Source organism: Bos taurus, chromosome 11 (genome assembly GCF_002263795.3).
Source record: "Bos taurus isolate L1 Dominette 01449 registration number 42190680 breed Hereford chromosome 11, ARS-UCD2.0, whole genome shotgun sequence".
NCBI lineage: Eukaryota > Metazoa > Chordata > Mammalia > Artiodactyla > Bovidae > Bos > Bos taurus.
The window spans coordinates 104,248,103-104,263,161 of NC_037338.1; the positions used below are offsets into that span (position 1 = coordinate 104,248,103).

Here is a 15,059-nt window from a genome sequence, read left to right on the forward strand (position 1 = left end):
ACCAGATGCCATGATCTTCATTTTCTGAATGTTGAGCTTTAAGCCAACTTTTTCACTCTCCACTTTCACTTTCATCAAGAGGCTTTTTAGTTCCTCTTCACTTTCTGCCATGAGGGTGGTGTCATCTGCGTAGCTGAGGTTATTGATATTTCTCCCGGCAATCTTGATTCCAGCTTGTGTTTCTTCCAGTCCAGCGTTTCTCACAGTGTACTCTGCATATAAATTAAATAAGCAGGGTGACAATATACAGCCTTGACGTACTCCTTTTCCTATTTGGAACCAGTGTGTTGTTCCATGTCCAGTTCTAACTGTTGCTTCCTGACCTGCATACAGACCGTAGTAATTGAGGCCTGTTTAGAGCTCAGCCCCCAAGGGGAAGCTGGCGAGACCGCGTTCGTCTGGAAAGGACTTGCGCGCCAGGCAGGTTCCAAGCCCCGGGGATGCGAGTGATGAAGAAAACACGTGGTGGTGTTCCCGTCGAGTGTGTGGCTCCTTGGTGACTAGTGATAAACTCTGAGTATCGCAGGTGTCGGGTCGAGGGCTGCCGCTTCCTCCGTACACTGGGACGCTGACCTCCCTCTGGGAAGGAGACCGGGCACAGGGCCTCGTGTTCCACCTGGGCTGAGTCCTGCCCCTCTCACTGCACTCCCCAGCTCGCAGACCACGGGGCACAACACTTCGGCCCCTTCGGAGCTTCTCTCTCTGAGATGCCGGTAACCACAGCCCCGACCTGGGGGCAACCGGAGGTTCAGATGCCCGGGCCACGTGACATGCAGTAACGGTAGCAGTTTCTCATACGTTCACGAAGTACTACTATCAAGGCCCTTCTAGGTCCTAGCCAGCTCTCTCCAGGCAGTGGAAATGCAGCCATGAACCCTATGCTGATAGAGCCCCCCAGGGCCAGAAAGCTGACCTGAAGGCCGAGGTTGACTAGGCAGAGCCCAGGGGCTCTTTCCTGACAGCCACTGGGAGACCGAGTGGTCCAAAAGCAAGAAAGGGAACCAAGCGATGCCAAAGGGCAGAGGTGGTTTTATTCAACAGTCTCTTATTACAAAAACAACCAAGCATATGCAGCAGCAGAATTAGGAAGGACCCTGCCTGACTTCCATGAGTGGGCAGCCCCCTTTCCCCACAGCCCTGCAGGGGCAGTCAGCTATCAGAGGAGCCTCAGCATGAGGTAGTGTGCAGAGCTGTGCGTGGAGGCTGGGCCTTGGCTAGTACTGTCCACTCTGAGCACCTCCCCCTCCCCCCATGGTAAACAGTATGCACAGGTCAGGTTTCCCAACACTGGGCATCCTCCTGCCCTGCTGCTAGGTCCTCAACGGGACAAACTCTCCTGGAAACACCCTCCTGGCCAGCCCAGAAAGTAGCAAATCGGAAGGATAGGCCACCCTGGGATGGTGGGGGCACTCCTCCCCCCAGCACTCCTAGGTGGGCTGTCCCTGGGCTGACAAGGTTCCCAAAGAAGCCACAGTGGCTCCCCAAGTGGGAACCAGGGCTGCAGGGAGTTGAGCCTGGGGTGAGAACTGGATGTCGTTCCGAAGATCCCGGGGCCCGGGGGTGGGGGAGCCCTGGGGGGCTCAGGCGTGCTCCGTGGGCCCAGGGCCACCAGCGTGGGAGTGGGTGGGGGCTGCAGCCTGCAGGGGGCCGCCAGCACTGGGCTCCGGGGACGCGAGCAGAGGGGCTGAGAGGCAGTCAGTGGAGTCTGTGTCCGGGTCCAGCCTCCAGTAAGCTTCGCACAGAGGCAGATCATTAGCTTCGCATAGACTTGAGCTTTTCCACCACCAGAAACCCAGGGAGAGACAGGAGCAGGCAGAGATGAAGCCAGGGAAGGAAAGCAAGATAGAAGCAGTTAAGGAAACACAGAGCACACCACAGACCTGCATTCCCCTCCTCCCCTGTGTGCGGGCCCCTCCACCAAGTAGGCTTGGCTGAGGGGGAGGCATGGGCGCGGCCCCTGCTTCTGGGCCCTCCAGGGGCTCCACAGGGACCCATTTGGGACCAGCCACTGGCAGGCTGTGTGACCGCGGCAGGTCCGTTCCACTGACCCATCTGCGTCCCTCCTGCCACCCCCTCCTGTCCTGGCTCCAGCTGCCTTCCTCTAGCAGGGAGCTGCCAGCCTGAACACACGCTCCATTCTGCAGTTGCAGGAACCAGCATCTAGAAGTGGTCTCCACAGTCCCTGCGCTTCTCAAGGCCCCTGGGGACAGAGATGCTGTCTCCTCTCTGGGCCTGGGACTCAGCTTGAATGGGGTGGCGGTTAGGAGCAGAGGCCCTGGCGTTCTGTCCTGCAGCCCTGCACCAGCTGTGTGACCTCAAACAGGACTCCAGCGCCTTGAATTCAGGCTCCCATCTCTAACACGGGGACAATCTGCAGCCACGCCACACTGAACGCACCAGATCTCGTCCAGTGTGGGGAGAGCATGGCTGGCCTCTCAGCAAGGATGCACGTGGACAGAGCATGGCTCGCGGAGGGCGTTGAGGGGGCGAGTGGGGCCTGCCCCTCCCCACATGTCTCGCTGGCTTCCTCCCGAGTCCTGCCTCGAGCTCCCTCCCTTGCTCCCGCCCCCAGCATCCAGCCTCAGAACCATCCTGGACACAGAGCAGAGTTTCGAGGAGAGTGGAAGGCGAGAGGGAGAGAAAGAGCAAATCGTGAGCAGAAAGCGGGGGAGCGAGCCTGTGGGCAGCGGGGACACACACGGAGAACGGGCTGAGCGCCGGTGGCTTGGTGGGGGGGGCGGGACACGCCGCCTGTGTAGGGAACAAGCAGAGAGGGGCCCACAGCTGGCTGGCCCTGACTCAGCTGAGCCCCGGCCACCACAGGCATTTACAGATGGAGGGCCTCAGCCTCTCGAAGACCCCAGGCTGGACTAGAAACCCCTCTGGGCCAGACTGATGGCCCGGAGCCAGGACAGGAGGAGCCTGGCTCTCAGGCATTCCCCTGCAGCCCTCTCTGCCCTCAGCCTCAAAAGGCAGGCCCAAGCTGCTCTCCTGCAGACATTCAGTCCATGGCCCGGGCCCATGGGGGCCACAGGGGGACAAACAAGGCCATAAGGAGCCATGTCCCCAGCAGGATCTGAAAGCCCCCAGGGAGCACTCTGGACCCCTCCCTGAAGGCTGGTACGTAGGAGGCACTTGCTCCATGCCTGCTGAGCCAACAGGCATCAGGGATGGAGGTGGCCCCAGAACCCTCCGGAAGCGTTTAAACCACTCCCACTGGGCAGCAACGTTTGTCCCTTCCCACGGAGGTAAAGGTGGGAGGGACCGTGAGGGGTGGCACTGGAATGCACACAGAGAAATCCAGCCTCAGACCACAGACACGCTGGCTCTGGGCTTCTGTGGCTCCAGCCTGGCCGCCACCGGACAGAAAGGAGCAATGAAAATCCATGACGGGAAAGACACATTTGTCCAGCGAGGGCGAGGGGCTGCCAACCCAGTGTCCGCTGGACTGAGTCTTGATTTTTCCAAGCTAACAAGGATGGACGTGGGGGGCCTCTCCAGCCTCAGCTTCCCTGTGAGTAAATTACACCTGGATTCTGATTCCTGGGGCCCCTCCAGCTCAAACTGCCTTGGGTTTCAGGATTCTAAGCAGGCCACAAGTGCTGGTGTCACGGGCCTTGCCCACTGCTGTAGCTGGGTCCAGCGTGCAGGAGGGCTGTGGTCTGTGACGCTGAACTGAATGAGAACTCAGTGGTATGAGTGCCCGGGCCTGGCGTTCAAGGCCACACTCCGCTTGGATTTTCTCCCCGTCCTTCCCAGGAACCCCCACCCCGAGACACACAGCGTGGGCGTTCAGTGACGCCCACGGTGTCACCCACGGTGAGTCACAACCTGGGCAAGCACTGGGGTCCTGGACAGGGGCCGGTAGCCAAGAGCGCTGGCCCCGCCCGGCTAGGACATTCAGATCTGGATGAGACGGTTATTCCGGACAGACGCGCCCCCAGACAGAAACGCTGGCCTGGCCCTCCAACCCTCGAGGTTCTGATTTCCATTCTGACGCCTGGGCCCCAGGAGGCAGCATCAGCTGTCTGTTGATCAGATGCTCTGACCCTGAGGTCTGCTGTGAAACCCAGACAAAGGGTTCTGTTGCTGAGACCACGAAGGATTTGGAAACGAGGCTGCCGGGTGGGGCTGGGCACTCCTGCTGGCCGGGCCAGGATCTGCAGGTCCGCCGTGCAAGGGGTCCAGCCCTATTTGTACCTGGACGAGTAATACTCCTCTTCCAGCTCGTACAGGTCGATGGAAACCTCGTCCCGCAGTGCGATGAGCTTCCGGTCACACTCCTCCTGCAGGGCTCGCAGCTGCTGGTTACGCTGGTCGATGGCCTCGTTCACCGATGGGAAGTCGTTGAGGATGAGAAACTGCTTGAGGTCAGACACCAGCTTCATCAGGGACTCGCCGGCTCGGACCTGCGGCCGTGGGGATCGGGGGGCGTGGTGAGGGACTGCCTGCCTCCGTGCGCCTGATGCTGGGTAGGCAATGGCAGCGGTGGCCTCATCCTCGAAGTGGGGCCACGGCACTCACACAGGGTCATTGTCAGAAGTGAGGGACTAGAAGGTGAGCGAGGGGAGGGCAGGGTCCCTGGCAGCCACTGCAGGCACGTGAGTTGTTGCCAAGGCAGGTTCTGTCGGGCCTCTGGCTCCCACTCCTGCAGGTGTGATGGCCAATCGCACACTTTATTCAATCACGTATTCTGCTTCTGAAAACCTCAAACCCCAGACAAAACTGCCGTCCATTTAACCTGCCCTGTTCTTCCTTAGGGCCAGCATACCTGCCAGTTGGCGGGGACTCATTTAGGACCCCATGCTATGGATTTCCATCATGGGTGTGGACCCATGGAAACGCTTGGTAGCTAGGCTTATTCTGTGGCATTGAAAGGGATCAAGACGCCTGTCCTGTTTCATCTAGCCGTTTGCTTCCTGCATTTACAGAACCTTCACTTACAAGGAACCTTAGTTAATAGAGAGCCTGCACTTATAGAGGACTTTCAGAGAGGAAAGGCTGACCTCTTTGTAACCCCTGCCCAGCACTCGACATCGTGACCGTACCCACTACCTGCCAGCCCCTCCCTCAGCTGCTGAGGAAAGCCCTCCTCTCAAAGGGAGTCTCCTGAGAAGTGGTTTGCCCCTCTGCCCCCCGGGAACCCAGTAGGGGCCAAAGGCTTCTGGAGCCCAGACTGTCCCCTCCACCTGGTGACTCACGATGTTGGCAGCTCTCACGTGCATCTCGTAGTTGTCCTGCTCGCCCTGAGTAGCCCTTGACACCTGCGTCTCGTCCTCAATCTGGGGGGCAAACGAGAAAGTCCAGCGTGGGCAGGTGCCCTGGCCCGCAGCGCCTGGCGGCGACAGCAGTGCACCCACACTCGCCACACCGTGGCCTACCGTGCCCTCTGCCCCAGGCGCCGCCCCCAGACATCGGGCTGTGTGTACCGGCACCCCCCGCCCCATTCTAAGGGGTAATGGGCACCCTCACAGGGCCAACAGATGCCTAAGTACGAGGGCTGCTGTGCCAGGTGCAAGGAGGGGTTGGCCCCATCTTTTTAGCTTGGGCAGTCAGTGACCTGCTGAATGGATGAATAAAAGGACAATGTACTTTTTTAAGTGACCATTTACTGAGCACTTTCTGGGTGCCAGGTACTGTGTTAAGCACTTGACCATCGTCTTAGGAACCTCACTGAAGCCTGGACCATTCTCCCTCGTGGGCAAACCTGAAGCCGGGACAGACCTGAGTGCACTCCAGGTGCCTCAGACAGTCAGTGGAGGGGCCGGGAGTCCTGCCTGCCTGTCCTGTGCAAGGTCCGGGCTACCAACTGTCCCAACCCACCCACCAGGCCACGATATGGGCAGGGGTCAGGGCACCCTGAGTGGTGGGGACCCAGATCTCCCAGGTCCTAATCCCAGCCCTGCTGGATATTCGCAGAATATCCTGACTTGGGGCAGGATGCTAAAGCTTCTGAGTCCCTGTTCCCTCCTCTGAAAAGGAACTGGAGAGCAATGACCTGCCCTACAACATTCTTGTGACCATTAAATGGGACGGCACACAAAGGGCCCTCACAGCTCAGCCTGACACTGAAAGTTAGTGAAAGTGAAGTCGCTCAGTCGAGTCCAACTCTTTGTGACCCCGTGGACCGTAGCCCACCAGGCTCCTCCATCCGTGGGATTCTCCAGGCAAGAATACTGGAGTAGGTTGCCATTTCCTTCTCCAGGGGATCTTCCTGAACCAGGGATCAAACCCAGGTCTCCCACAATGCAGGCAGACGCTTTAACCTCTAAGCCCCTAGGGAAGCCCAACCGACAGCACTAGCGGTCATCGTCACTATTAAGGCTCAAACAAGTTACAGGACTGGAACAGTCATGCAGAGTTCTGGCCCACTCCAGTCAGTGGGCTTGCCTGCCCGGAACCGGCCGCTGACCCTCTCTCTGACCACGTGAGGAGCTTTCCCCAGCTTTTCTCAGCGACCACATGTGCTCACAATAGTCCCCACAGTGACCGCTTTACGTGGATAAACTCATCCAGCCATACAAGGATGCCATGCTGCAGGGGACACTGAGGCACTGAGACGTCAAGACGTCATCCAACCCCTTGCTGCTAGTAAGTAATGCTGGATCCCGGCATTGTGACTGGAGCCCCCTACAAATGCCTCCCCAGGGCCTGTAATTAGCCAGATGACTCACCTGCCTCCCTGTTTGCTGCGGTCACCGCCCCCCCATCCCCGACCCTCCCAAACTTCTCCCCATGGGGACGAGGGCCCTGCCTATGGGCTCACTGCAGTATGTCCACCACCTGGCTGGGAGGTTGAAAGCGGACTCCCCGACTCAGCTCTGCTCACCACTGTATTGGTCTCCAAGGGAGCCGGAGACCGGTGGCCCCCACCCACCTTGGCGGTCTTGATGATCTCAGTGAAGTTGTCCATGATGGACTTGACATCGTCCTTTAGCCGCTTGTTGTAAGACTGCAGCAGCGTCTCCTTGCTCTGCGGCAGGGCTCTCTGCTGGGCCATGGCGGGGCCTCAGGCAGCGCAGGACGGGGAGCGGGACACCTGGAACCGAGTCTGGGTGTGAGCAGGCCAGCTCCGGCCTTTCTCCCCGCTGCAGGCGCCAGCCTGGGTAGGACCCTCGGGCAGGCTCTCCGGAGATGCCCTTTCTGCCAAACGCGCTATGGGCTCTCCTCTGGTCCGCGCCCCCTTGGCCGGACCCCGACGACTACCGGGCCGGCGCCGGCGCAGCCCTCTCGGAGGCCAGGCTCACGCACGTCCCCGCCGAGCCGCTCGGGTCCTATCCCGACTCTGCCGCCCCCGTCTCCACGCCGGGGCCCCTAGAGGGCGGCCCCAGGAGGCGTCGGGGCTCCTCAGTCCCGGGACCGCCCGCCCTCCCGCCCCGCGCCAGGTTCCTCCGGGCTACGCGCGCTCCCGCCCGGCGAGGCCCCCGACCGAATTCGCGGGGGAGTAAACCCCACCAGAAGGACGCCGACCGAGCCACGACGCCCCAGCTCCCTCAGTGGGCCCGCAGAGCCAGGGCCCGCTGGGTACCTCGCTAGGGGCGGAGTCGGGGAACAAGCGCGTGCCCCTGCGGGTCAGTCTCCGCGGCCCTTCCCCGGGTCTCCCACGGCTCTTCCTGCTTTAGGCACCGCCCCCGACCGCGCAGCGGGGAAAAGGGAGTTTTCTCTTTAAATCCGAAATCCCGCGCCGGCGCCAATTCTCGCGATCTCCGAGGACGCCTACAAATTACCCACAATACCCCGTCCTTTCTCTCTACGCCAGCCCCTCAAGATGGTGAGTTTGCTTTTCTCTCGTGGTGCCGGCTCTGCCGTCTGAGCTCTATCCGCCGCCATCCTCCTCGGAGCGCGACCTCGCCAGGGTGCCTCCACTGCCCAGAGCGAGGGGCGCCCCGCAGGACCTCGCTCAGCGGCCTTGGGGCTGGATAACACTCCCCCACTTCGCCCGGCAGTGGGGGATGAGGATCCGAGGAGAGCAGCGCCGCAGTGCGGGGCTCGGGGACGGACGGGGCCGAAGCGCGCCGGTGCCCCGGGGGTGGGGGGCTCCTCCATTTCTTGGGGGCCCGCTCAGGGCGTCTTGGCCCGCGCGGTGTCTTCGCTCGCTTCTGCTGTTTGGAGCCTGCCGGTCCCCGAAGAGGGGGCCCGCTGCCCCGTCGCGGGGAAGGGGCGGCGCCGCGGGTTCGCGGGCCCGCCGGGCTTGTGCAGATGATGTGAAAGAATATTTGCTATCTGAGTGATGGTGAGGACTGTCCTGACCACCAAGATCGCTGATGTACGAGCCGGGCGCGGCCTCCGGGCCTGCGCGGCGCCGACACAGGGGTCGGGCTTGCCCTCGCGGGTGGCGGGGTCGCCCGCCGTCCGCACTCGTCTTCGGGGGGCCAGGCCCCCGCACCCGCCCCTCTGCAGAGAAACCGGCAGAGGCGGCGGCGAAAGCTGGTGTTTGTTCTCACCCAGCCGAAGGGAAAGAAGGCCAAGGGGAAGAAGGTGGCCCCGGCCCCGGCCGTGGTGAAGAAGCAGGAGGCCAAGAAGGTGGTCAACCCCCTGTTCGAGAAGAGGCCCAAGAATTTTGGCATTGGTAAGAAACGGGAGGAGATGTGTTTTCACGTAGTCCTCGATGGAGAAAATGGTTGAACAGAAGGTCGTGTACTATCTTAGATTTCACTGGGTTTGGAGTCGAGGCTTACTTGGGTTGGAATTCTCACGTTTTTGCCACTTTCTAACTAAATTGTGCCTGGCTTTTAGTCTCTTGCCTTAAGAGGGGGCACAGTGATGGTCGTTTTTCGGTGGCCCGAACTTGCGTCAACACGGAGCCCGGGTGCTGGCCATCAAAAACTGGCGTTCCCAGAGCAGAGGTGATGGGGCTGGCTGCACCTTGGCTGCTTGTTGAACAAGAGGTGGCGCTGTCGTCTCCTCTGTGTTCTTTGGTGTCTGTGTGCAAGTGATGCAAAAGTATGTTACCTGGAAGATGGTGATGACACTTTAAACCACCAAGATCGCTGATGCACTACATCATAAGTGTATGTCTATACCCGAACTCGGCAAGGAGCTTGAGCCTCACCTAGTTACTTTTTACCTCACAGGACAGGACATCCAACCCAAGAGGGACCTCACCCGCTTTGTCAAATGGCCCCGCTACATCCGGCTGCAGCGGCAAAGGGCTATTCTCTATAAGCGGCTGAAAGTGCCTCCTGCAATTAACCAGTTCACGCAGGCCTTGGACCGACAAACAGGTGCGGCTCTGTGGCCTAGAAACACTGTTGGGGGGTATTTCTTGGGCACGGTTGCCACCCTTTCTTGGACCTGCTAGAACTCAGGCGTTTGAAGGGGCAGTAGGTATTTTTAATAGGCTGGTTTTCCTTGTCTAGTTCCACAACATGATATACTGATGGGATAATGAACTGGGTCTGAGATGTCTTGGATTGTGGTTGTACTCAGGACAGTGATCTAGCATTTAAGTGACAAATATCGCAACTTCACATCTGAACGGTGGTCTTTTTTTTTTTTGTCAGCTACTCAACTGCTTAAGCTGGCCCACAAGTACAGACCAGAGACAAAGCAAGAGAAGAAGCAGAGGCTGCTGGCCCGAGCTGAGAAGAAAGCCGCGGGCAAAGGCGATGTCCCCACCAAGAGGCCACCTGTCCTTCGAGCAGGTGAGGGAACCTCTCCTTGAAGAGGGTGAGTTGTGGGGCAGGCTGTTGGCAATGATGCATGAATTTCTTCACCTGGAATCACTGTGGAGAGTAAAATCCGAGCTTTTTAACCCTGAGTCACAGCCAGGCTGCGGTGGAACTGCTCTTGGGAACAGCAGCCCCACGCCGCCCTCATGCAAACTGGCTGTGTGTTCTAGGGGTCAACACGGTCACCACCCTGGTGGAGAACAAGAAGGCTCAGCTGGTGGTGATCGCTCACGACGTGGATCCCATTGAGGTATGTGTGGCTGCTGCTCCTGTGTCGACTGCTGGGCTTAGATGGGTGGGTGCTTGTCTGTCCCAGGAAGAGCGCCAGCTAGACGCTGGGTCTGGCAGGCCCTGGCGGAATGGCAGGGGTGGTCAGCTTTTCACGTAAGGAAGTCCTGACAAGGGATGCAGTTCCTGGCTTTTGCAATGATGTGAACTTCTTACTGAATTAAACCTTGAAGTGCAAACACATGAGCTTTTTAACCCTGAGCAATTGCTACCACGTTAGCCCTTTCATATTACTGCTTTTGCTTCAGATAACTGTAGCGCTAACGCTGTCTTCCAGCTCGTGGTCTTCCTGCCTGCCCTGTGCCGCAAGATGGGGGTTCCCTACTGCATCATCAAGGGCAAGGCCCGGCTGGGGCGCCTGGTGCACAGGAAGACGTGCACCACCGTAGCCTTCACACAAGTCAACTCGTAAGTGCACAGGGCCCAGCATTCCCGTCACTGGGGGACCACCCTACCCCCACTCCAGGTTCCCGTAATTTCTCAGGATCTTACCTTAAAGACCAAGCTTTAAAAAAAACATTTTCTGAATCTTTGCCAATGATGGTTATGAATTTCTTCACCTGAATAAGCCATGTGGTCATGCTATATCTGAGGCAAGAGACTTGTGTTGGAGCTAAATTGATGTCATGTCTGCTTTGAGGGAGGGGGGTAACCTGTGAAGACCAGTGACCTGACTTTCCCCCTCTGCTTTGTCAGGGAGGACAAGAGTGCCCTGGCTAAGCTGGTGGAAGCCATCAGGACCAATTACAACGACAGATACGATGAGGTAAGAAACGTATTCATACGAGACGTTGTCTTTGAGCAGAGCCTTTAGTCAAAGACTGGCCGCTCTCGACTCTGAGCAGTTGTACATGCCAGTCAGCTGCGAACAGTGAAATAGAACTGCATGAACTGTTGTGGTTTGAAAGCCTCAGAAAACGACTGCCTCTCTGCTCCCACAGATCCGTCGTCACTGGGGAGGCAACGTCCTGGGGCCGAAGTCGGTGGCGCGCATCGCCAAGCTGGAAAAGGCGAAGGCCAAAGAGCTGGCCACCAAGCTGGGCTGAGCGCACTAGGGAGTTTACTGTACATAAAAGTAATAAAGATTCTCCTTCAGCTGGTGTCAAGCATTCTGGAATGAGTTTGGGGATAGTGGCAATGCTTTGATCAGTTTTGCTTTCGTTTGCTGCGTGGCGCTTTGCCCTCTATCTGGCGAGCAGGGGCCACTCCAGCTGTGCGCGGGCTTCTCACGGCAGGGGTTCCCCACTGCGCCACCACGGAGGCCCTGTCTGTGTCTCCAGCTGTCTTAGGTGGTACACTGGAGTTTGGGTGGAAAGAAAGGCACTTTGTGTGGTGGAGATTTATTTATACCAAGAGCATGTGATCAGCATAAAACCAAATCTCTTGAAGTGGCTTCAGTTGTTCAGGGACAGGCTGACTTCTGCGAACCTCCTCACACACCAGGAGTCCAACTTAGGAACTTCTTGCACCAGAGGTATGATGTGGCTGCACAGAGTCCGTACCTTGGGTTGAAAAGCAGGGCATACTGTCGCGGTCTGGGGTGGGGGGTGGGGGTGGGGGGCAAGGCCAGACCCTGGCTCACCAGGTGATGATGTACTGCAGGTGCTCGTTCCGCAGGGTGACTCTGGTCTGCCCTCCGATGGGCCCTCCAGGGACTGTGCTCTCTGCAGGAACACAAGGGTGTCCTCACGGTGGCTGTGGGACACTCAGCCAAGGACACACACCGACACACGCTGGGGTGTAGAGGACAGGAGGGGAGGAGGGAGGGATTGGGGTGTGCTGGTCATGACGTACTGAAGTCAGCATCGATAAAGATGGGTTCTGCGCCTGTGAGCCTGGCCATGGCCTCCAGGTCCCGGTAATGCCAGTGGTTCCGCTCTGGGTTATTCTCGGGGACAAAAGGCTTCCTGGTCTCTGTGAGCCTCACCATCCCCACCAGATCGACTTCTCCCTCAACCTGTGAGGAAAGGTGCGAAATGCCGTCTCCGCAGAGCTGGGACGGCTCCTCTGGGAGAGGACAGTCCAGCCCCTCACCTGGCCTTTACGCCGTGTGTCTGGATTCACCTTCCTCCTGGGCACAAACCCTCTGTTTACCAGAATGGTGATCCTAGAGTAGTAAGAACACTGTTTCAGGCAGGGAAGAGGTTCTGAATGCAGGTGATGACCAGTGGTCACTGGGTGCCCCAGGGAAGACTGAAGCAGAGCGAGCTGGTTGGGGGGAAGCTGGGTAACGCCCTCCCCACCGCCAACCTCTGCTGTTTGGCCTGCTGCGACACAGCCAGCGACGGACGTCTCCCCACTGCCTCTCCCTTCAACTCCTGCCCTCAGTTCCCTGTCCTGTCCCTAGCTGCAGCACTGGGGCCCATCCTGCACCTAAAACCAGAAGGCGGAGGCTGAGGCCCTGGGTTTTCCTTCTTGGGCTGATGCTCTAGTTTTGGATCTTGGGGGGGTGGGGGGGAAGCGGTGCTGTGGGGGTGGTGCCGAGTACATACCACTTCCTACTCAAACACTCCTGGGAAGGCTCCCGACCCGAAACCCTCCACGCAAGGCCGGGGCTCCTCTGCTGGCCCCTCTTGTCGCCCCATAATCACTAAATATGTCAGCCACTAAACAGTTTTCTCCAAAGGGGCCTGTTTCATTCTCCTTCCCCTTTGGAGCTCGACAACGCAGAAGAAGTTCAGTAATTAGTTGTCTTAATGACACCAGGATGATATTTCAAACTCTCCAAGGAGTTGAGCTGTCTGGGTAGCTTGGATTCCCCGGGGCTGGGGGCTGAGAAGGAACGTGGGAACCAGTACCTCTGCCACACCACTCACCCCAGCTCAGTGCAGTGGAAGGGAGTGACCACGTAGGCCCCGCTCTCGGCCGCTGATGAGAGCCGGCCGGCCTCCCGGGCCTCCCGGGCCGGGTCCACCATTGTCCGCGGCATCATGTACAGCTCCTGGGAGTGGTCAAAGTGCCCCCTGACCTTCACGGGCCTGTACTCCAGGTTCTTCAGTTCCATTGGGCTACATGGGGTGGGAGAAGGGGAGCCGAGACCCACTTGAGGGTCTGCAGACCACGACGCCCACCATGGCCTGAGCAGAAGACGATGCTCAAGCACCGTGGGGGTTGCAGGGCTGCATGCTGTGCCCTCTAGGCGGGGCTGAGTCCTTGGAAGCCACGTGGGAACAAGGATCTATGCTGCCAAAAGGTTCTCGTTTTCAAGAAAAACAAAGCTGTGGACTCTTGTGTGAACTCAGTAAAACAGGGGCCAAAGCAACCATCTGCAAGGCAAATATGACCCACTGTCTGCTCCTCTGAATGGGAAGCGTCATGATGACAGCCGTCCTTGTAGGTGAGTGCTTTTAAAGGAGGGAAGGCAGGAGAATCACTAGGCACATTTTCAAAACACCACTCATGTCCAGATGCAACAGACGCCTGCACCCCGCCACCTAAGAACTACTGCTACGGAAGGCTGTCAGCACTGCGCCAGCCCTCAGTACACTGGGCCTGGAAACGGGTGAAGCCCAAAGGCCTTTCTACACCTGTGTGTCAGGCAGCAGCTGGATGTCAACAAGAAGCCTAGCAGGACCAGGCAAGCCGCAGCCAGGCCCCGCTGCTGACCTCGAGCAAGACCAGCCCCAGCTGGGCAGTCACACAAACTCACTCTGCGGGCAGTGGGATGGGCTCGGCCATAACTCTGGACTCTAGCTCTGCGATCAGCTGTAGCTTCCACTTCCGACGCTGGACCTGTGGGCACAGGGCGTAAGCCCAAGTGGGCGGCAGCACGGTCAAGGGCTCAGGGCCAGGAGAGCCACATCAGCCTTTACCTGCCACGTCCCCAGGCCAAAGGCAGTCACAGGAATGAGAAGCAGAAACCAGCGGAGGAAGGACTCATCTTCGGTTTTTGTGGCAGTTGCTTCGGCTGAAGAGCTGCCACACCTGCGGGGCCTCCAGGCCAACCCTAGGAGATGTCACAGCATGGGCATGGGGCCAGAAGCCCTGGAACGAAAAACTGGAGTGGCCAGTTCCTCGAAGCTGCCCTGGCTGCCTGAGAGAACGTGGAACAGGAGGAGGGCCGGGCCACCACGGGCAGTCGCAGCCAACCAGCAGCACCTGCGTCCAGCCCGCTCCAAACCCAGCGCCCGGCGCATTCAGCGGACAGTCACCGACTGAATGAGATCCAGCGACTAGGGCCTGGCTCTGCCACCCACATGACCCTGGGTAACTCATGGAACCACCTCATGGCTTTCCTGCAAGGACATGCTGAGACGTATCCTGTCACTTAGACTCAAGGACTTGCCCATGCTCTGCAGAGAGAGAACGTGATACACTTCAGGAGAGTGCTTTACAGAGCTCTCAGAACGATAATCGCTCATAAATTTAAAGTTGGAAAAACGTACACAAGAGATACCTTTAAGCTCTCAGAGCGTGAGTTCCATCAACGGAAAGCATCCTAGGTCTTAGGGATGGTTAAAAAAAGGCAGGCCTGGAGTAGACTTACAGCCGCCTTTCCAGGGTGCACAGCGCTCTATACACAAACATCCTTTGCTGAACCTCGGGGACCACATGCAAACTGTACAGATAAGCCATGCTTTCCTTTAGGATCCCAGACGGCTTCGGTCTCGGGTCGGCCCCGCCTCAGCCTCAGGGGCCCTCAGGCAGTGGCTGCACTTGGCCGGGTGCGGTGGGAGGGCGGCAGCACCGAGAACAGCGCGCGCGCACCCAGGGTCTGACTCCCGAGGCTGGGGCGGCAGTTTCAGAGCTTATCGCGACGCCCTCGCCCCCAGCAAAGTGGACGCACGGACTGAAACGGTTCCCCGGGGCGCCTGGGGCGTCCCTGCCCGAGAACTCACCTGCGCGCGGGGCGATCCCCAGGACGCTCCTCCAGACGACGCTGGCCGGGGCCTGCGGAGACGCGAGGGGCCGGCTGAGCGCGCCCACTCCGAGGGCGCGCCCGGCCGGCCGCACCCTCGCCCGGCCGCACCGCCCCGGCCCGCTCACCGGCCCCGCGCCCGCCGCGCACAGGAGCGGCCGCAGACCCGCAGCGCGGAGCCCCAGTTGCCGCGCCGCCGCCATCGCCCCGCCCGCTCACTTCCGGGCCCTGGAGGCGTGTGC

At 59.2% G+C, this 15,059-nt stretch overlaps 3 protein-coding genes and 5 non-coding genes across 12 annotated transcripts; 6 read left to right on the forward strand and 2 right to left on the reverse strand.

Annotated features, from left to right (window-relative positions):
- Positions 1-1,009: 1,009 nt before the first annotated feature.
- MED22 (mediator complex subunit 22) lies at positions 1,010-7,618 on the reverse strand. 3 transcript variants are annotated; one of them, XM_005213360.5, is made up of 5 exons: positions 7,456-7,618; positions 6,878-7,039; positions 5,202-5,282; positions 4,201-4,409; positions 1,010-1,773 (listed from the first exon to the last, which is right to left on the reverse strand). In XM_005213360.5, exons 2-5 carry the CDS (start codon positions 6,998-7,000, stop codon positions 1,581-1,583), a joined length of 606 nt encoding a protein of 201 aa, XP_005213417.1. In that variant the 5' UTR covers positions 7,001-7,039; positions 7,456-7,618; the 3' UTR covers positions 1,010-1,580.
- Positions 7,619-7,742: 124 nt separating this feature from the next.
- RPL7A (ribosomal protein L7a) lies at positions 7,743-11,059 on the forward strand. The gene is made up of 8 exons (NM_001040520.2): positions 7,743-7,771; positions 8,449-8,569; positions 9,075-9,224; positions 9,504-9,644; positions 9,842-9,921; positions 10,237-10,367; positions 10,656-10,725; positions 10,901-11,059. Exons 1-8 carry the CDS (start codon positions 7,769-7,771, stop codon positions 11,003-11,005), a joined length of 801 nt encoding a protein of 266 aa, NP_001035610.1. The 5' UTR covers positions 7,743-7,768; the 3' UTR covers positions 11,006-11,059.
- LOC112448907 (small nucleolar RNA SNORD24) lies at positions 8,195-8,269 on the forward strand. Its single transcript, XR_003037368.1, has one exon. It is a non-coding gene; the product is annotated as a small nucleolar RNA SNORD24 (small nucleolar RNA).
- Positions 8,928-8,998, forward strand: LOC112448908 (small nucleolar RNA SNORD24). The gene has a single exon (XR_003037369.1). It is a non-coding gene; the product is annotated as a small nucleolar RNA SNORD24 (small nucleolar RNA).
- LOC112448904 (small nucleolar RNA SNORD36) lies at positions 9,691-9,765 on the forward strand. The gene has a single exon (XR_003037365.1). It is a non-coding gene; the product is annotated as a small nucleolar RNA SNORD36 (small nucleolar RNA).
- Positions 10,093-10,165, forward strand: LOC112448903 (small nucleolar RNA SNORD36). The gene has a single exon (XR_003037364.1). It is a non-coding gene; the product is annotated as a small nucleolar RNA SNORD36 (small nucleolar RNA).
- LOC112448905 (small nucleolar RNA SNORD36) lies at positions 10,492-10,556 on the forward strand. Its single transcript, XR_003037366.1, has one exon. It is a non-coding gene; the product is annotated as a small nucleolar RNA SNORD36 (small nucleolar RNA).
- Positions 11,060-11,283: 224 nt separating the features above from the next.
- SURF1 (SURF1 cytochrome c oxidase assembly factor) lies at positions 11,284-15,040 on the reverse strand. Of its 3 annotated transcripts, none has more exons than XM_015473706.3 (9): positions 14,946-15,040; positions 14,798-14,849; positions 13,772-13,905; positions 13,609-13,691; positions 12,776-12,967; positions 11,994-12,066; positions 11,754-11,916; positions 11,542-11,623; positions 11,284-11,444 (listed from the first exon to the last, which is right to left on the reverse strand). In XM_015473706.3, exons 1-9 carry the CDS (start codon positions 15,018-15,020, stop codon positions 11,354-11,356), a joined length of 945 nt encoding a protein of 314 aa, XP_015329192.1. In that variant the 5' UTR covers positions 15,021-15,040; the 3' UTR covers positions 11,284-11,353. The 3 variants fall into 3 exon arrangements, with proteins under 3 accessions (XP_015329192.1, XP_010808858.1, XP_059747884.1); XM_010810556.3 differs by having other exon boundaries at positions 11,284-11,461; XM_059891901.1 differs by having other exon boundaries at positions 14,798-15,040.
- Positions 15,041-15,059: the final 19 nt, after the last annotated feature.